At 27.4% G+C, this 19992-nt stretch overlaps 1 protein-coding gene across 1 annotated transcript; it reads left to right on the top strand.

The window, feature by feature from the left end:
- The first annotated feature begins 1982 nt into the window (after positions 1 to 1982).
- On the top strand, positions 1983 to 16021 carry LOC107463767 (pleiotropic drug resistance protein 1-like). Its single transcript, XM_016082634.3, has 22 exons — positions 1983 to 2436; positions 3621 to 3741; positions 3862 to 4035; positions 4715 to 4874; positions 5178 to 5254; positions 5355 to 5408; positions 5964 to 6356; positions 6592 to 6873; positions 7447 to 7763; positions 8708 to 8868; positions 9788 to 9891; positions 10017 to 10173; positions 10828 to 10917; positions 11176 to 11303; positions 11761 to 12093; positions 12691 to 12981; positions 13128 to 13211; positions 13315 to 13448; positions 13687 to 13914; positions 14134 to 14305; positions 15370 to 15624; positions 15745 to 16021. Exons 1-22 carry the CDS (start codon positions 2105 to 2107, stop codon positions 16003 to 16005), a joined length of 4308 nt encoding a protein of 1435 aa, XP_015938120.1. The 5' UTR covers positions 1983 to 2104; the 3' UTR covers positions 16006 to 16021.
- The last annotated feature ends 3971 nt before the right edge of the window (positions 16022 to 19992 follow it).

A 19992-nucleotide genomic window follows, 5' to 3' on the forward strand; every position in this document is an offset into this window, starting at 1 on the left:
AGTTTCGAATTAGAGAAGTGCAGCACAGCGCAATATTTAATGTGTGTATACTATAATTAGTTCCTTAGATTTAATGTGTGCTAAGTTGATAGGTTATGTCTTGTCAAGAACGCAAGTTCTTATTGAAGTGAAAGCGAAAGAAGAAAGCTAATGTGTCAACTTTTAAATTAGGGTTTTAGGGAGAAATATTTTGAACCTATTGTTATTAAAAGATGTTAAGACTTAAGAGGAAGGGAATGCTCAGTAAACATGCATAAAATGTCTTTTTGTAAAGATATTTACGTGTTATATTATTATTGAATGTATTAATAAATTGGTTATTTTTTAATTTTTTAACAAATTAGAATAAAACTAAATTTTTTATAACAATAGCAATAAACTCAAATTTTTTTCTAGGGATTTAATTGTATTTTTAAATTTTTAGGGATTTAAATGTCTGAAAAACAAAAAGTCAATAATATAATTATCTTTTTATTAAAAAATTTAAAGATATTCGATTTAGATGGTATAATTCGATTGGATCAAATCGAGTCTAATAATTATAATATAAACAATTGGGTTTATTATTGTTGCTATAATAAACTGATTTTATTTTAATTTATTAAAAAATAAATTATTAACCGATTTAATAAAAATATCTAATAATAATATAATATGTGCGAACGTCTTTAAAAAAAGATATTTTTAATTTTTTTATTAAAGTAGTCTCTTAAGAGCAAAATACTTTAATTCTTAATAATTTTTTTTTTAAAGTTTTCAATAGACTTATTAATCTGTTAAGCACTTTGAAATTTAAAATGTTCCCTTAAGGGGTTAATTATTAACAAAAAAAAAAAGTCATAGTTATGATGTGAATACAATTAAATTATTAAGAAATCTTGCTTCGAATGTTCTCGGTTACGCTTATTGTCATAAAATTATTTCTTTTAAAATAAGGATCGAAATTAAAAATAAGTTAACTAATTTTAAGAAAGACAATAATATGCATTTTAAAATTGATGATATTATTTTAATTTGATAAANCATTTAAACATGAATTTAAATATATAAATTTAATTAAATAATTATGTAAAATTTTTTATATTAATAATACATTACAATTAATATCAAGATAATATGTCCATTAAGTTATTAATTTGAAAAAGGATAATATTCTAGAATTAGTATAATTTATTATTTTTGTTCAATAATTAATCAGTAATATTTAAAAGTATAGGTAAAAAATATAGAATTAAGATATTGAGCTAAAGGTGTTAGACTTGGCTCTTTTTTTTGGATATAGAAATAAAAGTAATAATATATTTTAACATTATAATTTTTGGTGTTTTTTAAAATTGTGAAAGGTATATAAATAAGAGAATCCGATTTTTGTAACTCAAATTTTTTAATTTTTTTAACATAAATCAAACGGTCCAATTTCTGTACCTCTAACAAATCAGACAGTTCGATTTTTATCTTTTTAATTAAACGACTTCACATTTAAAAATAACACTCCAATAATTTATATTTTTAAAAAATATTATTGCCACTCCAATATCAAAAACAAAAAGTTGGTTGGACTTCCTGGCTAATTCTTAATTTTAATTTCTTGCCACGTAAGAAAGACTGTGACTGAGGTCCCCTGCTGACACAAATAGTCGGGTTTCTTTCACAACTGCAATTCTCTCATCAAACCTTAGCCGAAAGGTTTCTTAATATTCTTTAGAATTCACATCACCCATTTCATAAATTCTTGTATTTATAACTCGCATTCATTTTTGCCGACTAATTATCCCAAATTGGTCTCACAACACAGTAATTAGGCAACAATTGAATTGTTTAATTTTCTTCTCAACCGTCATGTAACTAGAAACAAAAAAAATTAATAAGTCATGCAATTACACGTTAGAGTCATCATCAGTTAGTTAACACTTTTGTAGTTTTGTTTATAACATAAACAATATTGGAGTGTTTCTCAACAAACCTTTCTAGACACCTATTCAATGTTTGATTTTAATTCCCTTAGGACTTGAATAATGAAAAAATCCTTCTGGGTTTTGTTGGGTTTTAGCTAAAGTTTCAAGCTTTGTTGTTTGTTGTCTTTGAATAATATAGTAATTAATCAATGGAAGGAAGTGATATATACAGAGCAAGCAATACTTTAAGAACAAGAAGTTCAACACTTTGGAGAAACAGAACAGCCAGAGAGGTTTTCTCAAATGAAAGAGAAGAAGAAGAAGATGATGAAGAAGCTCTTAAATGGGCTTCACTTGAGAAGTTACCAACATATAATCGTTTGAGAAAAGGGTTATTAACCACATCTAGAGGTGTGGCTAATGAGATTGACATCACTGAGCTTGGGTTCCAAGATAGGCAGAAGCTTCTAGATAGATTGATCAAGGTTGCTGAAGAGGATAATGAGAACTTCTTGTTGAAGCTCCGAGAAAGGATTGATAGGTAATTTTGCAAAATCTCTACTCTTTTTTGTTCTAATATTTTTGTAAGCACATCAATTATGAGTTTAATTTTAATGCACTAGCAATATAAAACGTTTTATACAATCGTACAATTACATCTATTTTTTTGGATGATTATTCACGTGATTAATATAATGTAATTATTTTTATTAATATGATATTACATAATTAAATAATATTTATGTAAAACTACTTTATACTAATGGTGTATCAAAATTAAATTCTCAAACTATTGCATACAAAATTTTTTCAATTTTCCCTGTTTTCACTAATTGGAAAGGATAATAGGAATATTCTAAATGGAGTTAACTATAAGATGGCTAATTCCTGTTGGGAATGTATTCAATTTAATCCTCTAAATTAATTTGCATGGGAGGTGTAAATTAGTCTTATTTTTCCTCTTTGCATTTTCTTTCATCATGATTCTTATTTTTTTTACTATTAAATTTATTAGAAATAATATTTGCCCAATTTTTGTACGTTTTCTATACATTTTTTTATAATGCAAAAGACAAATATTTATCTTCTTTTGCTTTTTATCAACAATTTTTATTATTAAAAATAAAAAATATACAAAAAAGATGTATATTAATGAGAATAAAAAATATTTAATTATTAGTGAATTTTTTTATTCCTTTATCTATAATTTTCTCTATCATTTACTATAATGAATATAGTTTAATTTTTACACTAAGAATTATAAATTATCACACTACAACAGAGGCAAGCAGATAATAACAGCGGTTCTTTTGTTATTTGCGGCGGTTATAAATTGCCGCAAAACCAATCTCCAGCGATTTCTCAACTAACATCTTTTAACGCACGGGAATTAATCATTGCGAAAGTCTTTAGAAACTATTGATATAACCGCTGCTGTTAAGATATTTTGCGTCAGATTGTATGCCAATAGTTTTAAATCGCCTCGTTATACTCAAACAGGATTTTTTTGTTGTTTTGCGATGGACACAAACTGCCACTATTTAGTTTTAAAAAATTATGAAATGGGTTATTAATAAAAAGATATTTGCATATATACTAAGTAATTATCTCATAATGTTTTATTATTTCTCCTTTTTTTGTTGACTATTTTCTCTCTCCTTTTGTCATGTATTTTCTTTTTTCATAATTTTTTTGTTTGATTGTTATATGTATTATTTATTTTAGAGTTGGAATTGACATTCCAACAATTGAAGTTCGATTTGAGCACCTAAATGTTGAGGCTGAAGCTTATGTAGGGAGTAGAGCAATGCCTACTTTCATAAACTTTGCTACTAATCTAGTTGAGGTAAGACTTCTTAGGAAGATTAAGTTGTGTTTTTTATTTAATTAATTATTTTCTTAAGTGTTCCTTTTGTTAAGAAATTAGTCACACATTAATCTTGAATAATTATCACTTGTATTGTAGAGTGTTTTGACTTTTTTCCACATTCTCCCAAGCAAAAAGAAACAATTGACTATCCTCAAAGATGTTAGTGGAATCATTAAACCTCGTAGAATGACATTGCTTCTTGGTCCTCCAAGTTCTGGGAAAACCACTCTGCTTCTAGCTTTATCAGGAAAACTTGATCCAAGTCTCAAGGTAAAAATTACGAGTGTGTTTAGTTTATATTTTTATTTTTTAAAAATTTTATAGAAAAAGATAATATAAAAACATAATATAAAATTTTATTTTTATATTTTTTATAATTTTTTAAAAATAAAAATACAGACATCTTATCATTTTGTTCTTCATTACATGCATTGAATTGTTGGAGAAGTACTATATATATGTTCAGTTTTAAGAAATTTAATTTATTTAGAAGGGATTAATAAATTCATATGAACATTGTTCGATTCATGTAGTCCCAACTAATTGGACAAGACCTAGTTGTTTTTTCTAGTAAATAAATTAAACTATCTAAATAAATTTAAAAATACTATTTGTATGCCAAAATCAGTTACTAAAATCAGTTATCAATATATTTATATATAAATACATTTGTAATTTAATTTATCTTTAATATATATTTATATTTCAACATGTATTTTATGTTGGTGGCTGATTTTGATATACATGTAACATAGTCGAAATCAATTCATGCTTTAATTTCCTAGTAATTATTGTATGGACTAAATTCTTTATTAATCACTAATGCTCCAAAACCAAAACCCTTTGTAAAGGGTTTAGTTAAACATGGTATATATAAGAAAAGTAATATTTTGATTAATTAAAATTTTCCCATCTAATTTGGATGCCTATTATTATATTTGGTCTAAAGGTATCTGGAAAAGTGAGTTATAATGGACATGAAATGAATGAGTTTGTACCTCAAAGAACTGCTGCATATATTAGTCAACATGATGTTCATATTGGAGAAATGACTGTTAGAGAAACGTTGACTTTCTCAGCAAGGTGCCAAGGAGTTGGATCACGTTATGGTTAGTTAATTTTAATTTGTAACACGTTGTTTGTTTCTTCATCACATTAATTTTTTAACTTGTGTTCACTAAAAAAAAACGAAATTAAGATTAAAAAAATATTTTTATTTTTATTTTACTATCTCCGATTTTTAGGGTAAAAAGAAAAAGGACAAATTTTATTTCAAAATAAAAACATTTTATTATTTTTCTTTTTTTTCATGTCATTCTCTAAATATATTTTTATTTTTCAATATCTTTGTATTTGTGGTTAAAAAAATAATATATAATTGGTTGTAACTTTTTGTGATCCACATTTGATAGACTTGCTATCTGAGTTGTCTAGAAGAGAGAAAGAAGCAAAGATTAAACCTGATGTTGATATTGATGTTTACATGAAGGTAAGAAAGAATCTATATATTAAATAAAAAGAAGCTTTTATATGAAATTAATATAATGGATATAACATATATTTGGCATTTGGTTCTTCTAATAAACTAGGCAACTGCAACCGGAGGACAAGAAGCAAGCTTGGTAACAGATTATGTACTAAAGGTAATAACACTAGAAATAAGTGTTTCTTTGGTTTTATATATATATTTTTTACCAATTTAAAAAGAAAAAAGTAAATAAAATTTTATTTTTTACTTTTTTTTTATCTATGTTTTGATATTAATATTTTTTTACGACCATGTTACATATATACTAAAAGTAGTCACTAATATAAAATACATATTGAAATACAATTACATATTAAAAATAAATTGAACTATACATACGTAGTTATACACAAATATATTGATGTTGATTTTAGTAAATGATTTTAACGTTCGAATAGCATTTTTTTTGAAAAAGTATATATAGATAATAAAAATATTAAATAATGTGAACAATGGATATATCGGATGTTGAATTCACTAGGTGTGCGGATGATTATTCTAATATTAAGAATTGGGTGAATAATCTAGAGTGTAGTGTGTTTTACTTGAATTGGACCAATTTTAAGGTCCATTGTTTATATTGTTCAAAAAAGTTATTGATTATTTATCATAACTCTTTTTTTTAACAATTAAATACTAGAAAGTGTTAACTACAAGGTTATGAATGCAGATTTTGGGTTTGGATATTTGTGCCGATACAATTGTAGGGAACGAGATGTTGCGCGGTATATCGGGAGGACAACGAAAACGAGTTACGACAGGAGAAATGCTAGTTGGACCAACAAATGCTCTGTTTATGGATGAAATCTCAACTGGTTTAGATAGTTCCACAACTTTTCAGATTGTGAATTCTTTAAAGCAATATGTTCACATTCTTAACGGAACTGCGTTGATCTCGTTGCTACAACCGGCACCGGAGACTTACGAACTTTTTGATGACATTGTTTTGATCTCTGATGGTGAAATTGTGTACCAAGGACCCCGTGAACATGTTCTTGATTTTTTTGAGTATGTGGGTTTCAAGTGCCCTGAGAGGAAAGCTGTTGCTGATTTCCTTCAAGAAGTAAGTCAAACGAATTATCTATTTTGGTTGGTGAAAACTCAAGTGCAGTCGACTTCACGTGAAGTTGAGATCTGAGAGTCATTAGATGAAAATTTAGTCAAATCAGTTAAACTATCTAACGATTTTCAGCTATCAACTTCACGTGAAATCAACTGTACATGAATTTTCACCTTCTGTTTATGAAATAATTAGCAAGAAGTCTTTATATATCTAAGTTATATATCATTTGTTATAGGTAACTTCAAAAAAGGATCAAGAGCAATATTGGGCACGCAAAGATCAACCTTACAGATTCATAACCGTTACTGAATTCGTGGAAGCGTTTCAATCGTTCCACGTGGGCAGAAGAATGGGGGATGAGCTTGCAACTCCATTTGACAAGTCTTTGAATCACCCAGCTGCATTGACAACTAACAAGTATGGCATCAGCAAGAAGGAGTTGTTAAAGGCTAATTTTTCAAGAGAGTATTTGCTTATGAAAAGGAACTCTTTTGTTTACATCTTCAAGTTATTCCAGGTGATCACTTCTCTTTACTTTATATGAATGAATCAATACTTTTAGGATTTCACTTTTTTTTAATGTTAAAATGTTTGGTTTTACTATACACTATAAGGGAGGTGGCAAATAGCTTAGTGGCAGTTTTTGAAATTGCCACCCTTAGTTTTGTGGCGGTTGTAGCGGCGAATCTAATAGCAGTAGCTATATATTCCTTCCAAAATTGTCGCTGTCTAGTGTCTACTCCTGATGGTGTAGTGTTAGCATTTATTAATAATTTTTTACATAAATTGTTTTATACAGTTATACAATCATATCTGTCTTTTTAAATAATTATATATTTATATAATTAATAAAAAATAATTATTTTTACTGATGTAGAGTTACGTAATTAAATATATGTGTAAAATTATTTTTTACAGACAGTGCATCAATATTAAATTCTTTTGACAATAGTATATAAATTTTTTGTAATAAATAAAATTATGTTGCACACTAGCATTTGATATTTTGATCCAAATAAAATTCATTAATTTTATATATGATTATATGGCATTCATGTTAACTCTTTGTTCTGTTTTTATTTTTTGGCAGCTTACTCTGATTGCCATAATTGAAATGACACTGTTCCTAAGAACTAAGATGCATCGAGAATCAGTTATTGATGGAATGGTTTATTCCGGTGCTCTGTTTTTCTCAGTAGTAATGGTTATGTTCAATGGAATGGCTGAGATTTCAATGACCATTGCAAAGCTTCCTGTGTACTACAAGCAAAGGGATCATCTATTCTACCCTCCATGGGCATATGCTATACCTAATTGGATCCTTAAGATTCCAATTTCACTTTTGGAAGTTGCTGATTGGATAATTCTCACATATTATGTCATTGGATATGATCCAAATATTTGGAGGTAAAAAATGTCATTAAAGTGAGCATTATTATTTAGAGAATACTACGGTGAAAAGTGAAATTTTAATAAAAAATTTACCAAAAATTATTTATCATGTATAATACATATATTTTTTATTTTACTGTTCATAAAAAATTTTCTTATTTTTATTAATTTTAACGATATTTTTTTATATTATAAAAAGGAAGGAGGTAATGATCTCCCAAACTTCATTTTTTTATATAAATAATTATATATAAATTTTAGTTGAATTTTTTTGAAATTTTAATTTTAATTTTTTTTATTATGATATAATTTTAAATTTAATTCCTTCCAAAATTTAACCTAGTTCCGCCACGTGTTGATCAATGTTGAATAACAGTAAGGTAGCATTTATTTTGAGGTATTGGGATGGAGACTGAGAGACTGAAATTCAATGTCATGTTTGTTGGTGCAAAGATTGGTAATAAAATGTTAGTCTACGTCTCCAAAATTTCAGTATTTCAGTACCTCCAAAAAATAAGGATACATGGACTGAAATTTTTTGGGACAAAAACTGAAATTTTAATAATATTTTATAGTTAAAATACCTCCATTTCAATTAATTAATTCCAACTTTATCCTTTTTGCAAATTAAATTAGAGCTTTATTTTTATCTGAGTCTCTATTTCCCATTTTACACCAAATACAATACTAAGATTCATTTCAGTTTCTATCTCTTAATTTCTGTCTTTCAGTTTCAATCTTTCAATTTCTATTTCTCTTCCAAATGCTACTTAATAGTCTGATAATAATTTACTGAAACAGAGATAAATATTTCTGTATTTACACACATTTTATCTAACTTTTTCTCGTTTTTCTTGTCTCTCGTTCCAAACACTTTTTCTTTTTGTTCTTATTTGCTTTGTAGCTATAGTGTAGTGTAAGTTATGGTGTGATGAGGCTTCATTATGTTGTTTATGCAGATTCTTGAAGCAATACCTGGTGTTATTTCTGGCAAGCCAAATGGCTTCTAGTTTATTCCGAGCAATCGCCGCAATAGGCAGGAATCTAATCGTCGCTAACACATTTGGATCATTTGCACTTCTTGCTGTTTTTGTATTGGGCGGCTTTGTTCTTTCAAGAAGTAAGTTTAGTTTTACATATTTATTAACTTTTTGACCTTATTTTTTGAATTTAATTTTGATAGAATGTAAGTGTAAGATAATTTTATACTTACATCTAATTACATAATATCGCATCAATAAAAATAATTGTTTTTACATTGACAATGTAATGATTATCTAAAAATAAAAAATATGATTGGACGATCACTGTTAGTATATTAAAATTAACTGATTAAAAATTAATTGCTAAAAAGACATTGACTAATACATACATATTAACTGATTAAAAATTTGTTTCATATATACTTAAAAAGTTAGGGTACAAGAAGTATATGGGGTCATATATTATATTATAAAAGTATAAATAAAAAATTGAATTTTAAAATAATAATGACTTAATTTGAGTAAAAGGATTTAAATAGACCTAAGATTAAAAGAATATTGTACTAATTTATTTCATTTAAGCGTAAATTCTTGACTTATATATACTTTTGGAACAAGCTTTAAAGTAATATTTATCATTAATATTTATTTTTGGCAGAAGAAATTATCTGACATATCGAGATAATAAGAACTATTATAATTATTTTAAACAATTATAATTTATAATATTTTACATACGGAGCATTTTACTATACAGATTGAAGTGGTATAGAGAGAAAATAAATTCATTTTATAGTTATTTTTAATTATTTTATTGTTATTCAAAGTGTGAGTCCTACCTTTTTCAGCTCTCTTTCATCCCATAAAAAAAAAGATCTGTAAACTTACATCTTTACCGTATAATTCACGTTTACATATATTCATGTCAATATGTCGTACACCCGTTTTTAACAAATTTTTAAAATAAGTGTGTTCCAATATTCATTCTATATTGTATCATATCGTAAGGTCAAATTGATTTTGATGATTCATTGATTTGTTTGAGTAATGTAACAGAGGACATCAATGACGGGTGGATTTGGGGTTTTTGGATTTCACCAATGATGTATGCTCAAAATGCTATAGTGGTTAATGAATTCCTTGGAAATAGTTGGAACAAGGTGATGATCATGATTTCTTGACCTACTATTGTAAACTATCTACTACTAATAATACTATTAGTTTAGAAATAATGAATTTAATTTGATGCCTAATTCATCATCATTTTCTCTTCAATTATATATAGTTCACCCCTAACTCAAACAAGACCCTTGGAGTTCAATCACTAGAGGCTCGTGGATTCTTCACAAAAGCTTATTGGTATTGGATTGGAGTTGGGGCATTAATTGGATTTGCATTCATTTTCAACATTGTATACACCCTGGCTCTTACATATCTCAATTGTGAGTATCATAACCCTTAATTTTTTTAGGGTAAATTATATTTTTTGTTTCTGAAGTTTGACAAAAGTTTTAAAAATATCTCTAAGTTTTATTTTATTTTAATTTTGTCCCAAAATTTTTTTATCTACATCAAATATACTCCTGACGGCTAATTTTTCAAAAAATTTAAGACCAATTCAACAACAATTTCATAAGAACAACTCTCAATACAAGCAAATCAAGCATAATTTTCATGCATTATTGTTAGATTAGGCTTAAATTTTTTTGAAAATTTAGCCGTCGAAGGTATATTTGATGCAAATCGAAAACTTTTGGGACAAAATTAAAACAAAATAAAACTTAAGGGTATTTTTGAAACTTTTGTCAAATTTTAGGTACAAAAAGTATACTTTATCCTTTTTTATATAATTAATGTTTGAAAAACCATGGAAATCCAACTCAAAATAAATTAAAATTATTTTATTTTGTATTCTTTAATTAATGGAAAAATAATTGAGTAATATTAAATGTAATAAATATATAATTATAAATATTAAGTTAAATAAGATAATTTTAGATTATTATCTTCAAGCATTAGCGTTTGTTTAAGATTTTTAATTAGAGTGATGTTTCTATTAACATGTATATATGTTTCTTTTTGTTTGTTTGGACCAGCATTTGAGAAGCAACAAGCAACAATAATTGATGAGCCTGAAGGCAAAACAAGTAATGGCATAGCTCAAGAAGTTCAATTACCACGCATAGGTATCTATCTTATTTAAATTAATCCCTTTGTCCACAAAAGGTTATCTTTTTAAGGTTTAACATTCATATTAATTAATTAATAAATAATTAAATTTACATAATTTTAAAAGATAACCATGAAAAGAATTGATTAATACTACACTAAAGCTCTAAAATGACACAGATGTAGTTAGACCAAAATTTTAACTATAAAAGTTTGATTAGAAATACATAATCCAAGTTTAAATGTTGACAATAAACTTTTGAATCGCCTTGTAGAAAGTTCAACAAGAGTTAGTGCTTCAAGCAAAAGCAGCAATAATGGGAAGAAAAAAGGCATGGTTCTTCCTTTTGAGCCACATTCTATTACCTTTGACCAGGTTGTATACTCCGTTGATATGCCTCAGGTAATAAGTGATTTTCAAATTTGTAATTAAAAATTGGCTTCTAAACAATGTTGTTAAGGCAAGCTTGGTTAATATTGTATTGGATCAAATAAATATTTTTTCTGGTTTTTTACTACACCACCAATTAAATTAATTAGTTCTCTAAAAATAAAATCATATGCTATACAACAAATAGATGCGAATATTAGCGACGGTTTTTTTTACTATTTGCGACAAATTTAAACCGCCACAAAACCACTCTCCCGTGGTTCCCCAACTGTAGTCCTTTAGCTCCAAAAAATAAATATAATATCGCTTTGTTGACAATTTGCCCCAAAAAATTATAATCTCCCTTTGAGTTTTGAAAGATTTTGTTTTTTCAATCACAATAATCTCAAATAAGCTTTTGATTGCAAGTTGTTTTTTGAGTACTATAGTTCAAAAAATAAGCCCCAAGTCTTCAAATTTTAATTGGCAGGAAATGAAGAATCAAGGTGTGGTAGAAGATAGGTTAGTGCTTCTTAAAGGTGTTAGTGGTGCATTTAGGCCTGGTGTTCTCACAGCTTTGATGGGTGTAAGTGGAGCCGGAAAAACTACTTTGATGGATGTTCTCGCCGGTCGGAAAACCGGTGGATATATCGACGGAAGCATAAAAATTTCAGGATACCCTAAGAAGCAAGAAACATTTGCTAGAATTTCGGGTTATTGTGAGCAAACTGATATCCACTCTCCTCATGTTACTGTCTATGAATCCTTACTCTACTCAGCATGGCTTCGTTTACCCATCGAAGTTGATTCCGATACAAGAAAGGTATGTACCTATGATTTTTGAGTTAATAATAGTCCTTGAAAGATAATATATTCGTCAATTTGATTCTCCAAAAAATCAAACGCTTCAAATTAATTCTTAAAAAATACAACATCAAATAGAAATTTCTGTATCAGAAACAATAGTATTTCCAATTATAAATTTTTTGGAGTGTAAAATATATATTTTTTCACCATCCCATAGTGCATGAGACAGATATATACATTTCGATTAAGATCATATTCTATGATTACGATTCTACCATATATGTCTTTTTCATTCCAGCTACTAATTAGATAATATGTAGCAAAATGATTATGACATGTGTCATTGTCTATCTGATGGAGGACCAATCCTCTCATTCATAGTTGTATTTTTCAGAAATCAATTTAAGACATTTGAACTTTAGACTACCAAATTGATGTATGCTTAATACTTTAGGAATTATTTTAATTATTAATCCTATGTTTTTTACTTACTTAATATCTTTTTGTTTTAAAAAAAAATCAAAGTTTAAGTAACTTTACAAATGATGACAAATGGACGTTGTGAAATTAGAGATTGATGGATTGTACTTTTTTATCTATGAAATGGTTGTAGATGTTTATTGAGGAAGTCATGGAGCTTGTGGAGTTGAACTTGTTGAGGAACTCACTAGTTGGATTGGCTGGAGTAAATGGACTCTCAACTGAACAACTTAAGAGATTAACTATAGCGGTTGAATTAGTGGCTAATCCATCCATAATTTTCATGGATGAGCCCACTTCCGGTTTAGATGCTAGAGCCGCCGCCATCGTTATGAGGACAGTTAGGAATACAGTTGACACCGGAAGAACAGTTGTTTGCACCATCCATCAACCAAGCATCGACATATTTGAAGCTTTCGATGAGGTATAAATAATATATTATTTATACCGTGATTGGTTGCTCGCATAAAAATATTTTCATATAAAAATGATAGATAAAATGCAAACACGTGTTATGTTAAGTAGTTTAGTTAAATATATTATATTTAACTATGTTATCCGTCATGTTAGTTATTCCTATTAAAGCGTGGAGGACAAGAAATCTATGTTGGACCGTTGGGTCGTCATTCGAGTCAATTGATCAAGTATTTTGAGGTGTGATGATGCAACTTAAATTCACTAATATTTTAGAATTAATTATGTGCACAATTCTTGATTCTAAAAACATCTCTTGTTCTAATATTTTTCCATTGTCTAGAGCATTGATGGTGTTAGTAAAATCAAAGATGGTTATAACCCAGCAACTTGGATGTTAGAAGTTACAACTCCAGCACAAGAGCTAAATCTAGGTGTTGATTTTCATGAGAGATACAGAAATTCTGATTTGTACAGGTAAGCATGAACTTTTTTTTCCATAAATAAATAAAGAGAAATCAAAATTATGAAAAATGCTTAGCATTATTATTATCAAAAATATTTGGTATTAAAAATAAATTAGCAAAAAATAACTAAAATTTATCTTATTTAATATTTATTAATTATTACAAATTAATGAAGACTAAATAATACAAATTCAATTTTTTTTGTTTTTCTAACATTACTGTATTATTATACATTGTTGATGATTCAGGAGGAATAAGAACCTCATAGCAGAATTGGGAAACCCTGCCCCTGCTTCAAAGGATCTATATTTTCAAACTCAATATTCGCAACCGTTTCTGGTTCAATGCCTAGCTTGCTTATGGAAACAACATTGGTCGTATTGGCGCAATCCGCCGTACACGGCGGTTCGGTTTTTTACCACCATGTTCATATCCTTGATCTTTGGGACAATATTTTGGAATCTCGGAGACAAATAGTAAGTCAAATACAAAGAAATATTAAACTTTAGTACTTTAATTTTACAACTATGTTAGATGTACACCAAAATTAGTTATTAATATAGAATACATATTAAAATACAAAATATATATTAGACTGATTTCAATTGTAAATAGTATTTTTGTTAATCTTATTATTATTTTTTTCTAAAACAAATATTATTGGAGAGTAATTTCATTTATTTGGTGACTTGTAGTTCAAGCAGCCAAGATCTTTCGAATGCCATGGGTTCAATGTATGTTGCTGTTTTGTTCATAGGAATTCAGAATTCAGCTTCTGTACAACCAGTGGTAGCAATTGAAAGAACTGTCTTTTATAGAGAAAGAGCTGCTGGAATGTATTCTGCTTTACCTTATGCAATTGCACAGGTAATGTTATCCTCATTTCTTAAGACAATATCCTTAGAATTTTCATCATATGTGTATATATAAAGCTCAATTTTCATACATATTGTAAAAGATTTTACATGAATTTTTCAATGGTGTATTGTCATATTAGTAAAAAACTAGTTTTTAAATTGATTGTTTAAAAAATTATTTAAATGTATGAATTCAGTTAGATGATGATATAATTTTTTCACATGGTCAGTACATTAAAATTGAATACGTAATTTTTTTAATTTGAGATTTTTTTGTACTTTTTTTTATTTTATATCTTTTTAATATATATTTTATATTTAAGTATATATTTTATACAAATGGCTTTTTTGTTATGTACATTTAATATGACTGATTTTTAATTAGTTAATGATATATTTTGTATATTCAATTGCTATAATTTAATAAGGTGATCATTCATATAATAATATTGTCTTTATTTAAAGATAATAAATGGAAATTGTTAATTAGTTTGACATATTTAACTGAACTGTTATCTAATAATTTAATAATTTTTAATTATTATTTTTACGTAAAGATAACTTTATATCAGTAATTATTTTTTAATATTATGAATTTTAAGATTAATTTAAAAATATTTAAAAATTTAAAATTAGTGAGGCATGATTGACATTTTAGCTAGAAATAACTAATGGGCACTACTCATATTCTAAAGTTTAATAGAGGTACCAAAAAAGACACGTATTTTTTAGGCCAATTTTATGGTGTCTATGAACTTTTGCCTAAATTTTGTTTAACTTATTTTTTGTAGTAAGTTTTAATTTTTTTAAAAATTATTTATTCTTATATCTTTTGAATTAAATAATAATTTTTAATCATTTTTAGTAAATAGACACCACCTTTTAGGCACCATAGCATTCACCTATTTTTTTTATCATAGTTTGGAAAGAAAAATAACAAATAACTACAACTTTAAATGAAGAGTGAACTACTATGTACCAAAACTTAAATGAATTATTAATATGCGTCTGTGTTAACATAATTTATCTAATCATAATCATATGTGTATGTGCTTATATTCCATTTTGTGACAGGTTATGATAGAGCTACCTTATATTTTTGCCCAAGCTATAACGTACGGTGTGATAGTTTATGCCATGATTGGATTCGAGTGGAATGTGAAGAAATTCTTTTGGTATTTATTTTTTATGTATTTCACATTTTGCTACTTCACCTTCTATGGAATGATGGCTGTGGCAGCAACACCAAATCACCATATTGGTTCCATTGTGGCTGCTGCTTTTTATGGAATTTGGAACATCTTTTCAGGATTCGTCATTCCTCATACAGTAAGTATTTCTTGACAAATAACTCCTAAAACAGAGTATCTATATATAAATGAATTCAATAATGTATTCATGTGTGTAATGATACTTGTTGTTCTTTTTTTTTAATTATTTTGATTTCAGAGGATGCCAGTGTGGTGGAAGTGGTACTATTGGGTGTGTCCTGTGTCATGGACCTTATATGGATTGGTTGCATCACAATTTGGAGACATAACTCATGTAATGGAATCAGAACATGTTTCAGTGCAAGACTTCATAAGAAGTTATTATGGTTTCAAGCATGATTTTATAGGAGTTTGTGCAATTATGGTTTCTGGATTTGCAGTCTTATTTGCACTCATTTTTGCTGTTGCAATCAAGCTCTTTAACTTTCAAAAACGATAGATAGATAGATAGATATTTTCATATATCTTGAAGCACATATTTTCATATTTGTATTTTTTTTTATTTTTTTGAATATGTTGATGTACTACTAGGCGAGATAATACTCAATTTAGTCCTTGAACTTACACGCGAGTCTCAATTTAGTCCCTGAAGTTTCAATTGCTTCTATTTAATTCCCAAACTTTGTGAACATAACTCATGTTAGTCCTTGAAACAATTTTCAACATACAAACATTAACGAAACACCGTCGTGACAGCCGGATGCTACACTAAACTTTGTAAAATGATGTCGTTTTAGTTTTGGCACTCAAATAATCCAAAAACATCTTAAATGGTGTTTATTAAAATTTTACCTAACAAAATAAGTAATACGATGTCATTTTTGAAATATTTAAATGTCAAAACTAAAACTGCATCATTTTACAAGTTTTAACGTGATATGTTACAACAACGTTCTATTATCGTTTTTATACTAAAAATGGTCTCAGGGACTAATATGAGGCACGTTTATAAACTTCGGGGACTAAATAGAGACAATTGAAACCTCAGGGACTAAATTGAGATTTGTGTGTAAATTTAGGGACTAAATTAAATATTATCTCACTACTAGACTTAGTTTCTCTTATTAAAATTTAAAGTTTCATTCATGAATGTAAGTTTTTTTTTTTTTACCGTTAATATATCAGTGAGTGTAATATCTATTATTGTACATCTATTAATAATTGGAAAAAAATAAAGGAGTGAAGGCAATAAGTCACAGATATTTGTAACACATTTTCTATTGTTAATTTGATAAATAAAATCTGAAGTTTAGCCTTTTACATTTTTAACTAGGTTTTTACTCACATACAGAGAGAAAAAGAATAGAAATATTAAAAGAGTATAAAACATCATGGTGGATCTCTTTTTTTTTTTTTTGCTTTTTTGTATTCCTTTTTTTTATTTTGTCTTCGCTCTCTATTCTATGTAGCTTTTAACTATTCGAACCTCAAATTAAGTTATGCCATGTGAATATTTTTTCAAAACTGCTACATATACACTAATAATTTACTAAATTAGTTATTATATATTTGGACCTTATATGGATTGGACAAAGCTTATTGGATAGCACAGAGAAACTTAGGTAACATTTGGTTGTTATTCAAAGAGACATAGACACCGTGACATACGTTTCTTTAGTTTATTAAACACAATTTTTTTATGAACACGGGAAGATATGAATGGAGATAAGAGATATTAAGATTTAGTTTGGTAAAATTTTTTGAAAAGGTGTTTGTGTTTTTTAAAAGTTTAAATTCCTCATTTTGTGTTTGGCAAACCAAAAACACCATGTACTTGTACTTACAGCTTTTAAAAGATCAGGGTACTTTTGAAAGCACCTAAGATAGAGTTTTTTAAAATTGGCTTATGCTTTTCAAAATTTAAAAGTCTAATATAATCTCATATATTACCTAATTTTTAAATTTAATGCTTACAGTTATGTCTATTATAGTATTTTTAAATTTTAAAAACTTTTTTACCAAACGCAATTAATGTTGCTTGTGTTTATTAAAAACTTTTTTTTATTTGATTTACCAAACAAAAATACTGCAACTTTTAAAAAGCTATCTTTTAAAAGTTAACTTTTATAAGCTACTTCTGAAAAATAAAAACTTTACCAAACTAAGCCTAAATTTGTGTACCTCCAAATAGTTGAGAAACTTAGACATAACTTGTGAGACACTAAATTTTTATAATTTTACCCTTATTTAATTTTCAAAATTTCAAATTCAATCCCCATCCTCCCAAATCTGTCTCCAGTTCTTCTCTCATGCATAGCCTCCTTCTCTGCAACTTCTCATTGTTTTTAGCAGCTCCATATCCTCCATCCTTTCTTACTTTCCATCGCCGATCGCCGCCTCTCCCTCTTCTTCTTCGCAACGCCTACTGTTGCTTCTCTCCCACTTTTTCTTCTCGGCGTCCAACACTCATCTCTTCCACTCTTCATTTTTGTCCACTGTGCCTTGTCCTATTCCTCGGATAGTCAAATTTGCGTTCATTATTTTTCGTCGTCGATTGCCATTACTCCTACATCAAGAACCGCTGCATCTGCTCCTCCTTCTCTTTCGAAGGGTTCGAGCTACGGGAGTCCAAATCCATCGTCATCCAAATCCGCTAGCGGTTTCAAGTTTCGACGGCGATTCCCTCCACATCCTCTCTCTAGCAAAGTCGTTCATCCCCTCCAAAAAGAACGTCTTCGATCTTTTCCTCTTCTATTCTTCATTTATTAAAAAGTTAAATCTGTATATCTTATTTTACAGATATGCAATAAATTAAAAAAATTATTTTATTAAATTTAATTTAGATTGGCATATTGTTGCTTTTGTATTTGGTTGAAAATTATAGTGGTATTGATGTTGATGATAACTTGATGAAAGAGAGATTAGGCGAAAATAGTGCTGGAGAAAAATGGTGAGGATAAAATTGATATTTTAGTAAAAATTTTGAATTGTATATTTTATTGTGTTTAAATTATCAAATAAAATAAAAGATTGAATGTCTTTTTGTGTCTATATATTTATATGTATTGTATATTTGATGTAAATAAAAAAATTTTAGAACAAAATAAAATTTAAGAATATTTTTAAAATTTTTGCTAAACTTCAAGGACAAAAAATATATTTTATACTTTACCCTTTAGTTTATCTCTCTTCTAAAGACTAAAAAATGGACAATTTTTAAAGAATATCTTAAAAATGAAGATGTTGATTTTTGGTTTTTCAACTTTTTTTTCTCTTCTTTCTTTTCTTAACATTACTTTTGTCAAGTTTAGAAAACTGTAATTTATTTAATGCCAAGACAAATATTATTTGACTAGATTTAAAAGTCTAAACTAAATTATATTTGATGTGTTTTTTATTGCATAGTAATATGAAAACGATAAAAAAATAGTAAAGACTTATTTTATTTAACATTTATTAATTATTACAATAATAAATAAAATTAGGTTAAATTTTTTAAAATTGGTGAATGTATTTTTTTCTGAAATTATAATAAAAAGTTTTACTATTATTGTGATGAAAATTAAATGTAAGCACATTATGTTAAGTAGCTGAACTAAAATATATAATAATACAAATTATTCTTTTTTATTATATTTTGTTGCTGTTATTATGAGACAATATCTCATAACTTTTCGTTTAACAGACTTGACAAGAACTTTTTTTCAAATTAAATTTTATATTTTAATTAAAAAAATCTTAAATTCAACCTCTCTCTTTTTTAAACCATTCAAAACATAATTATCGAAATCGGATCAAATTGATCAATTCAATTGAAAAACTGACAAATCGATAGTCTGATCGGTTCGATTAGTAAATTGAACTGAATAAATAATTGAATCAATTAATAGTGGTCAAACTCGTTAAAAATTGATCAGTTCGAACTCCAGACCGCATCAAATCCGCGCGAATCTACCATACACAAGCGCGCTGAACCACTGTAAGAGCTCCGCGGGTCCACCATAAATTTCCAAAAACGCAGTGAGGAAGGTTAGAACACGTTGTGACAAGAATACATACCTTAGCCCTTGTTGCTGTGCCATCAACCTTCTTCAGAACATATATGACAAAAATTTAATATATAATAACCATGAATGAATTTTTATCTTTTTATCCTTTTAAACGTGAATTGATATGAATATCAAACAAATGACAATATCTATTATACAAATATATTTGATATATTGATATTGATTGTGTTATTTTTTGTTTTCTCTCGTTCATTTAAATTGAAAAAATATTTTGTATTAGTGACTAATTTATTATCTATTTTTGTACCATAAATTATATCTAAGAATTAATATTTGATTAATCATTAATATATTTTTTTAAAATATGTATTTAATTTTTTATTTTTTTATTTTTATATTTTTATTTAATTATAACCGGATTAATCGAGTAAATCATTAACCCAACAGTTGAACCAATAACCCAGTAACTTAGTCGT

Source organism: Arachis duranensis, chromosome 9 (genome assembly GCF_000817695.3).
Source record: "Arachis duranensis cultivar V14167 chromosome 9, aradu.V14167.gnm2.J7QH, whole genome shotgun sequence".
Classification (NCBI taxonomy): domain Eukaryota; kingdom Viridiplantae; phylum Streptophyta; class Magnoliopsida; order Fabales; family Fabaceae; genus Arachis; species Arachis duranensis.

Bases quoted from the DNA above. Each gene is read 5' to 3' on its own strand.
- LOC107463767 (XM_016082634.3), top strand. From the start codon at position 2,105: ATGGAAGGAAGTGATATATACAGAGCAAGCAATACTTTAAGAACAAGA. The intron at 8,869-9,787 runs GTAAGTTTAGTT...GTAATGTAACAG, and splicing joins CGGCTTTGTTCTTTCAAGAA to AGGACATCAATGACGGGTGG. The intron at 9,892-10,016 runs GTGATGATCATG...AATTATATATAG, and splicing joins TTGGAAATAGTTGGAACAAG to TTCACCCCTAACTCAAACAA.